General features: G+C 34.5%; 1 protein-coding gene across 1 annotated transcript; it reads right to left on the bottom strand.

Annotated features, from left to right (window-relative positions):
* Positions 1 to 612: 612 nt before the first annotated feature.
* On the bottom strand, positions 613 to 5,717 carry LOC104219916 (phosphoinositide phospholipase C 2-like). The gene is made up of 9 exons (XM_009770686.2): positions 5,383 to 5,717; positions 5,105 to 5,301; positions 4,526 to 4,667; positions 4,063 to 4,200; positions 3,289 to 3,491; positions 2,735 to 2,852; positions 2,398 to 2,550; positions 1,253 to 1,339; positions 613 to 1,044 (listed from the first exon to the last, which is right to left on the bottom strand). The coding sequence occupies exons 1-9, from the start codon at positions 5,701 to 5,703 to the stop codon at positions 742 to 744; spliced, it is 1,662 nt and encodes a 553-aa protein (XP_009768988.1). The 5' UTR covers positions 5,704 to 5,717; the 3' UTR covers positions 613 to 741.
* Between the last annotated feature and the right edge of the window lie 11,098 nt (positions 5,718 to 16,815).

The raw sequence follows: 16,815 nt of genomic DNA, 5'->3' as shown, positions 1-16,815 counted from the left end.
GTAAATAGCCATTTATGCTATGGCATCTATGTTGTGGCCATTTTGCATAAACAACCATTCTGAAGAGTTGCACCTCTTTAGATTTCAGCCCAACTTTGGCTATAAATATAAGTCTATTCTGCTCAGAATTTCCATACGATTTTCTGAGTTTTTCCTCCGTCTTCTGCATACTTTTAACATCAAACAAAGCAACAGTAAGTGTGATTTGCTACCGATCTTTGTGTTTGCTGAAACACTGGGGTTTGAAGTACCACTATACCAGTGTGTAATTCGTTATATCCTAGGAGGAAATAATCCATAACCTTGGGTACCAGGAGGGGATTAAATTCCTTAAGAAAATACTGTGAATTCAGTGGGCTCGAATTGGTTTTTGTTTCTGTTTTCATTTCTGTTTATGTTCATTTATATTTTCCAGAATTATTTTACAAATAAAGTTTAGTAACAAATAGCTCTGGTTATCTTTAAGTAATTTGGTAATGTAAAATACAAACACTCTTTTACAAAAGTAAACTTATTTTATGTTTGTTTTTTAAAATTTCAGATAAGATAAGATGATAGAGTTTAAGGTATGTACAAAGTTGAAAAAGTGTTACAATCAGTGCAACTATAACATGGTGTACAACTAGTTATTACTTTATTATTCAAATTATCATATCAAGCTAATTGATACCAATAAATACATATCTTTGTTAGTTAACTATCGCTAGTCTACATAACATAAACTCTTATCGCATAAGAAGTTTAAGGACTCATGAAATCGAAACGCATGAGAAGTTTTACAGATTTATAGACATCTCCTCTGCGCTTATGCAATGGAACGCATCGAATCCCAGTCCTGAGCTCAGAAACTGGCAAGCATGTTTGTCCTGCAAATTCATCTTCTCCAGAGGGGTCATAATCTTTAACATCAATCCGAAGCAAAGCTAGTTCAGGAACACGAATTGGGAATTCGAATTCCTCATTCCATATTGGTATCCATTGATCGTCAACTATCCCAGTTCTGCACATCTTACTAGTATCACCAGGAACTCCCACAATTCCAACCTGCAAATTTTTCAATAAATTTGTCAATATAAACTATTAGTGTATATAAGTAAAATATTTTATTAAAAGAGTTTAACACTATTAGATTGACGTTAAAAATTATGCACTATTAAATCATCACATTAAAAAAAAAATACATGTAAACTGCCTATAATAATAAATGTAATAATCAGTAACCGAAAAGTATAGTGGACATGAAATAGCTTACCCTGGCATAGAAGTCGGGAGGGGAACAATAGTCAAAGTGTCTAAAGTGGAAGTCTACACGCCAACCTTCTCCCATGAATATTTTTACCTGTTTATATCAAAATACACATGAGACATATGTTATTCTCAAGCAAGGTCGATATTATGCAATAATGTGGCATTTCTGATAAGAAATAAATCTTGGTCCTAATTCAATCTTAAAAATTTGTTTAAAAGGTAAGGATTTCTCAAGCCATATCAAGAGACCGCCCATTCCCTTCACCATTGATTTGGGACTCTTCAACACCCCCGCACGCCATACCAAGATAAGAAATGAATTTTGGGTCTAACTCGACTTCAGAAACTAGCTCAAGAGGTAAGGAATTCCAAGCTATATAAAGAGACCACTCATATCCCTTCACTACCGATGTGGGGCTCTTCAACCGCCTCCTCTCCTCCCACCGTACGCTCAGGACTTGATATCTAAAGCAAGGACAAAATAATATGGGCGTTCAACATCGGGTTGGGATGTGTCTTGTTCTGATACCGAGATAAAAAATGGATCTTGGGCCTAATCAATCCCAAAAGATAGCTCAAAAGGTAAAAAATTCTCAAGTCATATAAAGTGTTCACTCATCCCCTTCACTACCAGGACTAGGACCGGACATTTGAAGCATGAATAATATAATATATGATTTCAACATTGGGTAGGGATGGGTCACGCTGTAATATCAAAATAAGAAATGGATCTTGAGCTTAACTCAACCCTAAGAACTAGCTAATCAAGTGGTGAGGATTTCCCAAGCCATATAATTCACCCATCTCCTTCACTACCGTACTTGTGAGACTCTTCAACAATTTATGTGACTAAATACTACTCATTCCATTTTAATTTAGTGGCATAGTTCAGCTATGATAAAATAAAAAATTGATTACTTTTGAAACTTGTCATATTTATAAATGTGCTGTAATATTTGTGTGGCTATAAAACTTTTGATTTTCAACATATCATAATATTTGTGTTGTTATAAAATTTTGTCATTAAGGGAAGAATGAGAAATTTAAATTAAACTATTTTCTAATTTAGGTGTTATTCTTTTTTAAACGGATCAATAAGAAAATTGCGTCATTTTTCTTAGAATAGATGAAGTGATGCAGTTTATGAACCTTGAGAATTGTCTTCACTGGCAAGGCCATGGAATTGAAAACTTCATGACATGCGCCATCAGGACATAGTAAAAATTCTGGTTTTTTCACATAACCACAGCCTCCGTTGGCTCGAAAAAATCCTTGCATCATCCATAGGTACTTACAATATCCCTGTTACATATATAGAAATATTTAATTAATTAAGGTTCTAACTTCTTTTTTCAGAATTTCTTTATTTTTTATTACCCTTAACCGAAAGTGTACTATATATATATATATATATATATATATATATATATATATATATATATATATATATATATATATGAAATGGCAAGATAGAGTACTACTCGACCTGCATGTTAAATGCAACCATCTGAGCTCCGCGCATCCATGCAATTAGAGGATCATAGTTTGATGAGTCAATGCGTGCACCCTTTGGGTACACCCTTAATATGTGTCGTTGAGTAAATCTGAAGTAAGAAAAATAATACTATCTCATCAATTCTACAGTACATAAATAAAAAAGTACATTAACTTTTTTGGCAACTTAACATCCTAGATCCACCTTTGATTTATAAAAACTCATTTAGTTGAAAATATATTGTGGTTTGGTAAATCTATAACTTGCACTCGATTTAGATCTTAGGTCGTTGGTCTATCTTCGTGACGTTTGTTGTTATTAGTATTGTTCTATTGCCTCTTTTTCATCTCCTTGTGCCGAGGGTTTTTCGAAAACATATTTTCTACCCCTAAGGGTGGGGGTAAGGTCTGTGTACACACTACCCTTCCCAGACCCCACATGCGAGATTATACTGGGTTGTTGTTGTAATTGGTGAGTGAAATTATTTTCTGAAAATACTAATTATATCAAAGACAATAAGCTGAAGATTTAATTATATAACTTACCGAATTAGTTGATGGCCATGTTCAGTGACAGCTAAAGCTTTTTCAAGGGCTTGTTCATTCATGCTAAGACGTCCAACTTTATCAAAACTTGCATGCCTCCCAAAATTTTCCATGCCACCTTTGTGCTTCGTTGCATGGATTGCTATCAAATCTCTATATTTGAGAACTTCTTCGAACTCCTCATCCTGCTGTTCATCCCTCTCCTACATACCAATTAATTGAAGGAAAGTGTTTGGAAAATATCATGTCTAAAGATATTTAGCTTATAGTATACCAATAACGAAAGTTTCGTAAGGGAGGCGGACTCGGAATTTGAAGGTCGCAATTGCACTTTTTGATTCAACCAAAATTTGTTTTGTATATAGGGTACTCACTATTAATATATCGCTATTTTCTAAAAGCATATACATATATATTTGAAAATATTTCTGAACATTACGGGTTCCGGTGACCGGTCTGCCTCTGAGTATACATACACCAACAACGGTGATGTATTTTAACCCGTTTAAGAGGTAAGCTGCCTCATTTTTAGAAACTCGAGTTCAATGCACTGATAATTTAAGAAAAAATTATACTATCAAACTGGCCAACAATATGTAACTCTCCATATCAAACTTGATACCGTGACCTACCTATAGAATAGAGTAAAACACACTATAACATGTTAAATTACATTAGATATGGACATGCGAAACAAGGGCTAGAGAATAATAAGGACAAGTTAAACCTGAGTATTTATATCAACTTCATTCTCCAAAGCCGCTCTGCGATTACCTTGTCTGATTCAGCGCTACTTTTTGGTGGTGGTTTCGTTGAAATTAAGATTTTATTCTTTAAAGAGTTTGGTGAAGGAAACTCGTCCATTTCTGATTGTGGGATGAATAGCATGGAACCAAATGTTTTCTTGACCATCTGCGTTCAAGATTATGTTGACATCGAATAAGCAAAGTATTTCAATGTTCTAATACTTCAAAGGATTACGTACGTTTTAATTTTATATTAAAAGAAGAGTTTAACTTCTACGTTATGCCAATGTAAAAGATGTTTTACAATATTAGAGAACCTAAAAGATAGTTACAGGTAATCGTTCATAAAAAGTGGAATTAGTAATTTGAAAAATAAGGCAAACTGCCTATTAAAATACACCTAGGTGGTAAAAATTATTTATATTGCAGGATGTATTATCTTGAAACAATAAATTGAAATATATATATATATATATATATATATATCTCACCTGAGCGACTTTTTTTTGAAGGTGTGGGTAAGGATGAAGGTGGTCTTCAAATGTTAATATAACAGGATATTCAGAATCTGAGAAAGCAACCTCCTTTATGGCTTTCAGACATTTGCTTAGTTTAACAGGAGTTGTCAGTGTCCTGCAGTTTTAGGAATAAAATAAAGACTAATTAATTGGAATGTTGATCCTAAGCTTCCAATTGCATAGTGATGTTAGAATTTATCCTCGTTTATTATCTATGGTAATCTCTTCAGTTCTATTGTCGTTTACATCTCATTGTAAATTGGATCCATAATTTGATGTCTTTTTAAATAAGAATGAAAAAGGAAAGATCGATGTTCCGAACAACCGAGATTAAATGAGAATTTTTTTTTTTTTAATTAAAGGAGAATTTGCTTTCTTTAACATTAAAAAAAAAAGGTCATAATAAACAGTCATGAAAATCTGTTTTTATATGGTCTTTGACATTTTAAAAAAAACAAACATGTAAAATTTGGTCTTAGCTAGTGAAACAAGAAAGACGAGGATATATTCAATACGGCATCAAAGAATTTTTCTCCAAACAGAAACAGTTACCCTCCGTGACGAACATCGATATCATCTTTGGTAATATTAGACCAAAGGTCCAATTCAATCACTCTAACTCCTTTCTTTAGTGCCTTCTTTATAGGTTCAGTACTACAATCACTGCTCAACTGGTTTCCAGTTAAGTAAGAGTTATGTCCAGTGTATATATAATAATGAGCCAAAGGAGCATCCATGTTTTGGTGGACCTAAATAACCAACAATAGACAGAAATTAAGTAAAAAAGTGTATCTAAAGGAGAAATTAATTGACAAAGATAATTTTAGTACCTTAGACTGGTGGGCAAAGTTATAATCACCAATAAGATATTTAAAGAAAGCATCAAGATTCAATCCTCTTTTGTGGACAATATTGTGATGATGCTTGAGGCTATTGAATATATTTTGGGCCTCTTTTGTTACATTATTCACCTCCTTCTGTTCTTTCTCTAAGAAACTAATTAGATTATCTATGCTCATAATCCCATATACTGAGTAAGATTCAAAGACTTGCTTAATATCTTCTGGTATTTCACCTCCCCTTAACTTGAATCCTCGTGACCAGCAGAAGCAAACCTTGAAATGTTGCTTATTATTATTATTGGTAGACATTATTTTTCTCGACAGTAATTCCAGTTATTACTGCCACAGATTTGTTTGTGATCCATTTATATGTAGGAATATTAATATCTTTGTTCGTGATATGCATGGTGGAATATTAGAAAACTTTTGGTTTCCATATTCTGGGAATTGCTTAGGAATATATTGTCCCTACTTTTGGTCCCAGTAATTAAGAATATATTATGCCTACACGAAAAGTGATGCTTCTTGCTCTGTGTAAATTGAAGAGGAAGAGCAAGTTATGTTTCTTGATGGTGGGGTTGATTAGATTCAGTAATGAAAAATTTCAGTGGCAAAGCAAAAAATTTGGGATCCAAAACAAAATGCAAGAACGCCTCGAAATCGAACTTGTGACCTAAAATAATTTTTGTATTAGTGTAATTTAAATCAAGGGATTCAACAAGATAAAATTTTGTTTTCACTACTAGAATTCCGGAAAAAAGCGACCAAACTTTAGCGACCAAAATTGGTCTGCGGCAAAAAGCGACCAAAGTTGGTCGCCAAACTAGCGAAAACAATAAAATAAATATTTGAAATAAATTGGCGACCAAGGTTGGTTGCTAATTTAGTCAAACTGTTGATTGGACTGGTCAGACTTGCTTGGTCAAAGGTATACTGAGATTAGCGACCAATATTGGTCGCTAAAGTGGGACCCACCTACAAAATTTTAATAATTATATTATTATTTTAAAAAAATTATAAAATATAAATATATATAAATTAAAATTGGCGACCAACGTTGGTCGCTAATTAAACGGTCAGCAGAAAGCAACCAACTTTGGTCGCTAAAATGGGACCCAGTTATAAAATTTTAATCAATATATTTTTATTTAAAAAAAATTATAAATGTAAATAAATATAATTCAAACTTAGCGACTAAAGTTGGTCGCTTAATGGAATAGAGACCAACTTTGGTCGCTAATCTGGGGCCCAATTCTAACGTTTAACAATTATATTATTAAATTAAATATTATATAAAATATAAATAAATCTGATTTAAATTTAGCGACCAACTTTGGTCGCTAAATTAAATTCATGTATAATTAGCGACCAAAGTTGGTCTCTATTCAGGTCAACAATGGTCAAAATTAAAAATCACTTTTGTATTTACTATCTAAATAATATAAATGTAAGCCGGTAATACTTTTGTAATACAAGGGATGAATATTACTACGAAGCGTGCGTGTGTGTCTACCTGTGGAGACCAACTTTGGTCGCCAAATTTATATTATTAAAATAATAAGGCGACCAAAGTTGGTCGCTTTTTTCTTTACCGGAATATTTGGTCTTTTTACCTTAGAGACCAAAGTTGATCGCTAATTGGCGACCAACTTTGGTCCCTAAGGTAAAGGGACCACCTTAATATCGACCAGGCCTGTTTGATCTCTTTTTGGTCGCTTTTTGGCCAATAAGCGACCAAAGTTGGTCGCTTTTCTTGGTCGCAAATTAGCGGATGTCTAGTAGTGTTTATTTCCTTTGCCCATGGAAATTCTTACCCCAAAAGTCATCCGATTGAGATTTTGTTTTAGTCACCTATCTACCATCTATATTCATCTAACTCCATACGTTAAATTCAAGCACAAGACATGAATCACATGGTATATATATATATATATATATATATATATATATATATATATATATAAGTTACGGTAAGTATTTACGGTAAGTATCTTGCATTCACACAGGGTTCTGAGAAGGGCCGCATACCAAGAGATTGATGTAGACAGCCTACCTTGCTGTTTCGACCACTCGAATCCGTCGGTGGATACAAGTTCCAAGTTAAATAAATTAGTTTACTCCTGCAATCGCATGATTTCTTGATTTCCTGATTTTATACGCAATATTAACAATACTTTTCTTTCTTTCCAAGACTCTGTGGTTGCAGGTGTTTTCAAACTGTCAAAGATTGTAGAAAAGGGAAAAAGAACCACTCAACCACAGTGTAGCAACTGTTGTGCATGGAGAGTACGTAGTTACTTCAAGTCGTGAATTCTGAAAATTACCAATACTTTATAAAACGCATTCAGTGGTCTTCACAAAAACAGGGCCAAATCTGTGGATTTAAACTCAAGTAGATGGCGGAAAAGGGAAGCGAAAGCATGAATCTATTACAATATTAATAGATAACAAAGGAGGAGTACAAACGTTGGTCTTTGTGATCTGTTCTTGACCTTTGATATAATCTTTGGTTCTTCTTATTTCATACGACACCACCACCTTTGATTTATCGACATTAGCTGTGAAACTCTATCCCCACCCACCAGCCCTTTATGGATTTTATATAAATATATATAATATTATTGTCGGAATTTCGACTATTCCGCCAGGCTCATTTTTTGTCTCTGTTAGGATCTAAATACCGGTCTCCAAGGTTTATGCACACTTCATTGACCACACAATCTCCGGCCATTTATGGCGTTAGCGACCAAGAGAAGAAACTCCCTGATAAACATACAACCGGTGCAATTAATTGGTCTGCACGGCTCTTTTGTTACTTTATCGTATCCCTGTTCTTCAGAAACAACTCAAGCATTCCAGCGGAATCTCAAATTTTAAGCTGCAGCAAAGAACTGAATTTTAGTTATCGTGTTAATAGTTTATGTAAAGAATCCTAAAGAGACTCTTTATTAGTCTAGCAGGATACTCCTCACGTAAAATCCAATATACGGAAGTAGCACTACAACTTTGTTTCATGAGAACCGCAGAGAAGCAACCGAAATCCTATTGCATTGCAATCTTTGCAAAATATAACACTTCGACTAAGAGAACCAGAATAGAAGTAAGTGATAGAAAAATAATCCGTGCAAGTCTAGCTGAGGTTGAAAATATAACATCTGTATTCAACAAATTTAACATTTTTTAAGCTTAATAATGGCTCTCCTTGAGCATAGTCAGCTTTGCTGCAAAGTCATTTTGATCAAGTTGAGCATCACGCTGTAGCTTAAGGCCGGTCAACAACCTAGCCGTGGATACTATATAATCATGATACAAGATATTCATCTCTTTCATTTCCCTCAGCTCCTTGTCTTTAGCTGCAAGACCTGTTCGTGCAACGTCCAAATTTTGATTGGCATCATCCAGTTTACTTTGAAGTTCAGAAACTTGGACCCTCAAAGCCTCGCATTCTTTTTCCCACTCTTTCTGAACGTGTTCCATCTGTACTCAACATATCAATGCAAGCAACATAAAATATCAATATCAATATAAAAGCAGAATGCATGTTAAACGCAGAGACATGGAGGTAACATACTTTATTCGAGGCTCTTTTAACCTGCTTACGAACATCATTTATGTATATTGCTGGAGCAAACCAAATGTCCTTTCCCTGCATAGATTGAAGATGGTCGAGTTACATGAAATTGCGAGGCAAACTGAATGACTATCTATAAACACATAACATAATCATATTTACTCTGAACCTGCAATGTTTCAAACAGAAAGTTATGCAAGACACCAGCAACTCTCGTCCTAAAGAAACACATCAGTGTTGTTGCTATATATCGCCTTATGTCCCTCAACAAAGCTGAATGCAAACATTCCTTTGGAACTGGACGGAAAAAATGAACCTGTAGGGAACAAGAAATCATACTTGAACAATGAAGAATGTGTAACGTAATACACATCGCTCTTCTGTAACTTGATAGATAACATGATACATCGTATCTTACCCACGCTTAATAATGCCCAATTATGATTTTCTCTGGCAAGAGTCCAATAGGATCATTAATCTTTCCAACAGCAAAGAAAACTGTATTCCCATATGGAAGAGTCCGCAAGATCTGCATAAATTGTTGTTTGGCACCATCTTGGGGCAAATTTTCCTGCAGATAACAAATGAACCTTATTTTGACCTGGCACAAACTCAAATGGACTTCATGGATAAACTAATTCAAGGAATTTTAACATAAGTCATCGAAACACTGTTTGGTATAATTTCAAATAAGGGGAAAACTAGCCACAATGAAAATAAAAAAGAAACAAACAGAAAGAGAATGAGCAATTAGAGAAGAACTAAGAGACAACAGTCAACCGGTGCTGGCAGTTCCCGTTTCCTGCTCACAAAAAGAGGCTTTGAGAAATACATGAAGCATAAATCATCTACTAGAATTTATTGGAGAACACATTGTATTATGAAAGAAAATACACGTATATTTGAAAGTACAAGAGGGGTGAATTGTAGCCTTTCTAAATTTCTAGTCGACTACTCTTCAGATCTAGTCGACTTATGCGGAGATAGTCTGCACAGAACTGTTAGTTCTTTCGATTTAAACAAGTATTAATCATACTAAACAGTAAAGGAACATAATATAATACGAGAGCGATAAAGTAAATGATACCAGGAATTCTATACTGGTTCGGAACTAATGTGGTATCTTAATCCAGTCCTCTTGGGTTGCAAGAGAGTTATATTTCAGAGCTTTTTGTAAATTGAATTGAGTACAGCCTTTGTGATTTTCAGCGATCACCACTAATGCTGACAGGGTTGGTTTTCACTCGCTCACCAACAACGACCCTTTGGTTTTCACTCGCTCACCAAAGAAACGAACAATGATACAACCTCTAGGACACACTGCCTCTCCAATATTTTTCTGTCTCTCTTCTCTCTTTTGGGTACACAGTAAATCTACTAAAGTGAATTACAATGCTTGTTAAGAGTAGAATAAAGAACTTGTAGTTGGATAGACAAATTGTATAGAAGGCTGCGTGAGTTTGTTGTTGCAAGTATCTTCTCTTTTATACTTGGTCATTGAATATTCTAGCCGTTGCAGCGGTCTTCTAATTTTGGAAAAGGATTTCCTTTGCTGCTGCTCCAACTTTCCTTTAATGCTTCTTGCCCTTTTGAACATGATCACAATCTACAAGGCAGATTTGGATATCTTCTGTTAATGCAAACTTTCCTTTTGAATTGGACAATTTGAATTTCCAATCATGATGCCAATATCAATTCCTTCCTTGAATAGATCCATGATTAATAATTCTCTGCAATATATAATCTTTGTGAATATCTACTTGAGAATAGTCATAATGATTCAATCAAAACCCCATGATTTACTTTTCCATGATTGTAGTAATTTATTGATTGATTCCAGTAACTCATGCTTCTTTTCATAAGAATAGTATTTTCCATCTCATCCCGTAGTATATATTTTGAATAATAAGCTTCTTTGTGCAACATTCCTTAAATGCAAGACTTGGCCAATTCCTTGTAGTACTTGTCCTGGTAAACATATCTTTCTTAAAATATTTCCTTTCTGATAGATCTCAATAAATCTTTGACTACTTTTTTTATCTTGAAAAATAATCTCTTTCCATAATATAGAATATACTACACCCATAATATATTTTCTTTCTATAGAAAATATATTCTTCTCCCATTATATTGAAAATATTTCTTTCTTGATCTTGGAAAATAATATCTTTCCATAATATAGATTGTACTGCATCCATAATATATTTTCTTTCCATAGAAAATATATTCTTCCTTGTCCTTGTAGTATCTTTTCCATATAGTATCTTCCTTCCACAAAATAATAGATCTTATCCATGATTTTAGCAACTTTCCTTTCAAGATGTTGAAACACTTCCCATCCATAATTTCCGTAGATTCTTCTTCTGATATTGTAGTAAGACATTCAATATTTGAAATTTCACTTTCAAATATTATTCCTTCTATGGCGCTTGGAGATCAAATCTTTGAAAATAATCTTCCTTTATAAATTCTTCACATGATATCTCTTTTCTCATATTTGTTTGGTTCTTTACCAGCATCTTCTTTCTTGAATAAACCGATACAAAAAATAAGATTACCACAAGTAAATGTTCTTATATTAATAATTGTATTTGTTTGTTATCATCAAAATTAATATGTGAAACCTTGAAGCTAACAATCTCCCCCTTTTTGATGATGGCAAACCATTGAGTACAAAAGAAGAAAATTTAATCAAAGACTTAGTTAAAGACAGTGATAAGCTAGATAGACTGGTTACTTCCCTGAAGTTTTCCTCTCGAAATGTATGTAGTACATCAAGTGGGAACTCCCCCTCACTCTATGCATTCCTTAGTTATGCTCTCCCTGTCTCCATACATTCTACCTGAGTTTTCGACCTTTTGTACACATTATTTTCTCCCCCTTTTATCATCATCAAAAGGGTGGAATAGGATAATAAAGTATACGCTCAATTTATTTTTAAAAAAATCTATAATCTAAGAATCTCTCAATTAGATAAATGCACAATGCATTAACTCATCCATTTTAAAGAAAGACTAACTATAAGTATAATAAACACTGAGCAATCAATAACAAAGGTTTAATTCAGTTGGAAAAACTTTGGAGTAAGCAGATCATTGCTTACCATGAAGCACGAGAAATTGTAGGTCATCCAAAAACAATATCAAATATCTAAAGAGAATTATTAGACTTCTAATAACAAAGAGCGGGACGATACAATTTTGAATCTATTGAAAATAATTCTAATATAATCGAACCGCAGACATGCTATCATAGACTTGAAATCACACAAATGATAAGCATAAAAAGAGGTAAGATGATAATGAATCATTTTTACCAAAAAGGATACACGAGGATATCATTTTCATACCAACTTCTTTTGTAAATGTAGACAAGTGATTTTTGACCTTCCCCAAGATTTTTCATATTTTAGCGCGTAAATATTTAATTTAGGCATAATATTGATATTTTAAGTAATTTTGACTCTTTTACTCTATATTATTACAAGAAAACAAAAATTTACAAAAATATGTTCATTAATGTTTTGTAGTCATTTTTAATCTAAAAAAATATACAAAAATAGTATCGTATTTTTATTTTAATATGATATTTGAAAATACCAAAAATAGATTTGTTTTAATGGTTAGCTTTATTTTAATAATTATTTGAATAGTAGTAATAATTAATAAATGGGCCCGTATTTTTAATCTCCTTCGTAGCGAAAGAATAGAACTTGGGCTCGAGCAACCCATTTTTAGGCTTAATTTTGGACCTAGATCACAATTGCCAAGCCCATAATTCCTAGGCCCACACCCATTAACCTAAAAACCCTACAATCTACAATATAAAAAGAAGAAAAAAACGAAAAAACGAAAAAAAAAAGGGCTGAAAACAAAAACGAAAAGCTGCGCAGGACCTTCCCCCCCCGGGCGTTGTCTTCTCCAAACGACCCATTGCCATTGTTATTCTTCTGCAACAGAGAACCAAAAGACAGCACCCCCTCTCCCCGCTGCCTTTTCTCCAACAGCAAAACCAACAAACACGAGCCACTGCTACTTCTCCATCAAGCGACCCCATCGCTGCCTGAAACTCGCCGGCAAAATGAGCTCCACCAGCTCGTCGAAGTAACGAGTTCCGAACGCGACGAGTAGAACCAAACGACCAGACTTCATGAGCTTCTTCTTCATGAAGCTCAGCCTAAAACCCTAAACTATTCAGCACCTCTCATGGTCTTCTTCCTCATCAAAACAAAACCCTAAGAATTCAACAACCTCCAATCAGCTGCACGCGCACACACGAAGCCAACCCAGGATCCTTGTTTCCGAACACCCAAGAACGCACAGAGAACAGCCATGTCTGACGACCCTAGCTTTTCTTCATCGTTGGAACAAAACCAACAGATCCCTGAACAGCCGAGGCCATGACTATTGCTGCAGCACCTAGCTTTTGCTTCTATACCTCCTTCCCCTTCTATCTATTTTGAAGACCATCGACGCCACCAGTGACAGTTCCGGCAAGGAACCCGGCGGACGACGGAACCTTGTTTCTTTCCTCCTCTTTCTATGGCGATTGTGTTATTATCTGAGGCAAAAACTTAACGAGGTCTCTTGAGGTTGCGTTCATATGTCTGTTCGCGTTTGAGTTCCCATTTCCGTCGAGATTCGGGGTCAGTGTTTCAGCGGGTTTTGTTTTTCTTTGTTCTTCAATTCTGGATATTACTTCTCTAATTTAATGTCCTAGTTTGGATGTGAAACAAAACAGTTCTATATACAATCAGAAGAATACAAAAAAAACGCTCTGGTTCATTCTGTCAAGCTTGATTTCGAGGATAGAGTTGATTGGAAATATTCGACCCGGAGTTACGTCTTAAGTTTGAATCTATCGACGAAGATGTTTCTGTTTTTCATTTGGTTCCGATTTTTGGTTTTTCGAGTATGAGAGTGGAGTTAAGTCGAGGTTGATTCGAGTTCGTCGCTGGTTTTAGATTTTCGGTGCCAATTTGGGTTCCCGTTTGCGACTCGTCACATTTTGAGTTCAAAACAGTGAAACAATCAATTTTTCGGCTATATTGAGGTTCACTCTTTCATCTCCTATTTGTTTTATTCAAGCTTGATAATAATTATTGGTTTGGTGATATGATCCCATTGATTCTGTAATTGTTCTCCGTAGTTTTGAATTTGCTCACTTAGCTATTTGCTCGTATGTTTACTCGAATTGGTTATAGCTGAGCATGATTTTGTCACAATATAGAAACTGGGATTCATTAATTGAACTATGTCAGTTAGACTAAAAGGGCTCGGGTGTACATTTCAGTGACCCTACCATGATTTTGGATAATAATAATGAAATAAGCATGTTAAAAACCGGAGTATGCGTTCGCGCAACTTTGGCCAGGCTTTTCTTAATAAAGCGTTATTAATTGTGGACACGTTCGCGTGACATGATTTTTGATGCGCCAAAACAAATGGGTACACGTACGCGTGACTCGTTTCAAGATTTTTTTTTTTTAATTTAAAAGCGGCTAAGAGGTGAATGCACATAGGTTCCAAAATGAGAAAGTAAGCAATTTCGCAAGCCAAGTATAATCAAAAGCGACCGTGCTAGAACCACGGAACTCGGGAGTGTCTAACACCTTCTCCCGGGTTAACAAAATTCCTTACCCGGATTTCTGTGTTCGCAGACCATAAATAAGAGTCAACTTCCTCGATTCGGAATTTTAAACCGGTGACTTGGGACACCTTAAATTATCCCAAGTGGCGACTCTGATTTTTAATAAATAAACAATCCCGTTTCGATTGTCCTTTAATTGGAAAACTCCCTTATATATATACCATTTACGGGGTGTAGTAAAAAAGGAGGTGTGACAGCTCTGAAGACTCTGCTGGGGATCGAACCCAGAATCTCTGGTTCAGGGTTCAGAATTCGAGCTTATTAATATGATTTTGCTTGGCTTTATTTATTATTGATATTACTGTATTCTGTGAACCTTTTTGTGCTAAATACTATATGTTTACTGCTTTAATATTGTTTGAATTGTATATAACTGTCTTCTTACGCCACCCTCTCTGAATCTTCTGAAAATAGTGCACACGTTCGCGTGGCCCGCTTTTTCTGTAGAAATTATACCAAATAGAACGAGGCTGGGCAAACAACAAGGCCGGGTAGACTTCAGTGCTCCCGGTACGTCGCCCCCTCCTCGGCCTCAGTTGTCCGCTCGGGTACCCCAAGTCTAGACCAAAACCCCAGGATTTAAACCTATAAAAACACAGCCTCATGCCGGATCCCCAGTAGGAACGTTTGTTTGCATCATGTGCATTTGACTTAGGGGACTCAACACAGGAGTTGGGTCCGTATAGGACAGGCGTACCCAAAATAACAGACCATCTTGATGCATCCTATGTGCTACATGTTGCATTTATTCAAGGGTAAAAGGGTCATTTGGTGGACCAATGATAACTGAGGGTAAATGAAGAAGTGAAAAAAAGGGAAAAAAGAAAAAGAGAAGGGGAAGTGTGAAAATAATGCAAGTACGGTCTAGTTATGTTTTGTTTTGTTACATTTTTAAGGAAAAAGAAAAAAAAGACATGAAAAATTCAAAAAGGATTTTGCACTTTTTCATCATTTTTCAAGAAATCAAAAATCAAAAAAAAAAGAGAGAAAAAAAAAATTCCAAAAAGATTTTGCATGTTTCGTCATTTTTCAAGAAAAAGCAAGAAAAAATGTGATTTCTATGAATTAATGGTTTTTTTATTCTCGCCCGTATCCAATTTGCCCGAACTACGCATACCTGATTCTCGTCTTTCGGGGCGTGATACGTAGGCAACCCACATAGGGTCCGGTCTTCCTAGTAAATCCTAAGTTCTTGGCTTTGTAGGGTCTTAGCCAAATTTTGCACTTCTAGCCACCTTTTGGCCAAATAAGTTATTTTGCAAAAATAGTCCCAATTATGTCTTGCATGTGTTTAATAGGGAGTGTTATTATCTCACATAGTACTGGTTAAAGTTTTCTCATACAGGTGTGGATTTATTTACCGAAGTTTGAGCATGGCAGACACACTGTGACCATCCGGTCAGGATCGCTCAGTCAGGAGTTGCTTAAAGGAGATTTGTTTTATTTTTATGTTTTGAGTCTGTTCCTCATTTTATGTCGTCTTTTACTTTCTACCTTTGTACAGTAATGTCAAGTTTTTTTATTATTGTTATTTTCTGTTTTATATTTGAAAATGTGCTGTAACTCAAAAATCCAAAAGAAAGAGATGTTGCATTTTATATTTCGTTATAAATTTTCTTTAGAATGCTAATTCTAGAAATGAGAAAATTTTGAGGTTGTTTTCCTTTAGGCAATTAATATCTAGGACTTAAAATGAATTGTTTTTAAGTTTCTTTTAGTATATTAGGACCAAAATTCAAAAAAAAAGAATTTTCTTTTAGTACTTCTTTAAAAGCTTTCTTTAGGGTGTTAATTCCAAAATCCAAAAGATTTTCTTGTGAGGTGTTTCTTTGGGAAATTAATGAAAGATGAAAAAAAAATTCTTTTTATTTTCATTAGAACTTTAGGATATTGTACATAGAAAACAAGCATACTTTATCTTTTGTCTATTACTAGAATTTTTCTTTAGGCAATCAAATTGAAATCCAAAAACATTTTGTTTTATTTTGTTTATTGCTTGTTTCGAAATCTTGCGTCAGGATATCAAATGAAGATTCAAAATGTTTTCTGTGGTTTATTCCTTAGATTTCCTTTATAAAAAAAAGAGTCAAGAAAAAATATTTTTCTCTTTTAGGGTTTTTCCTTGATAATTTCTCATAGAGTATCTGTTTTTTCTTAAAAAAAAAAAAGAAAAAAAAGAAGAGAGAAGAAAAGAAAATGAA

The sequence above is a fragment of the Nicotiana sylvestris genome, chromosome 6 (genome assembly GCF_000393655.2).
Source record: "Nicotiana sylvestris chromosome 6, ASM39365v2, whole genome shotgun sequence".
Taxonomy (NCBI): Eukaryota; Viridiplantae; Streptophyta; class Magnoliopsida; order Solanales; family Solanaceae; genus Nicotiana; species Nicotiana sylvestris.
This window is presented reverse-complemented; position numbering and strand designations above follow the sequence as displayed.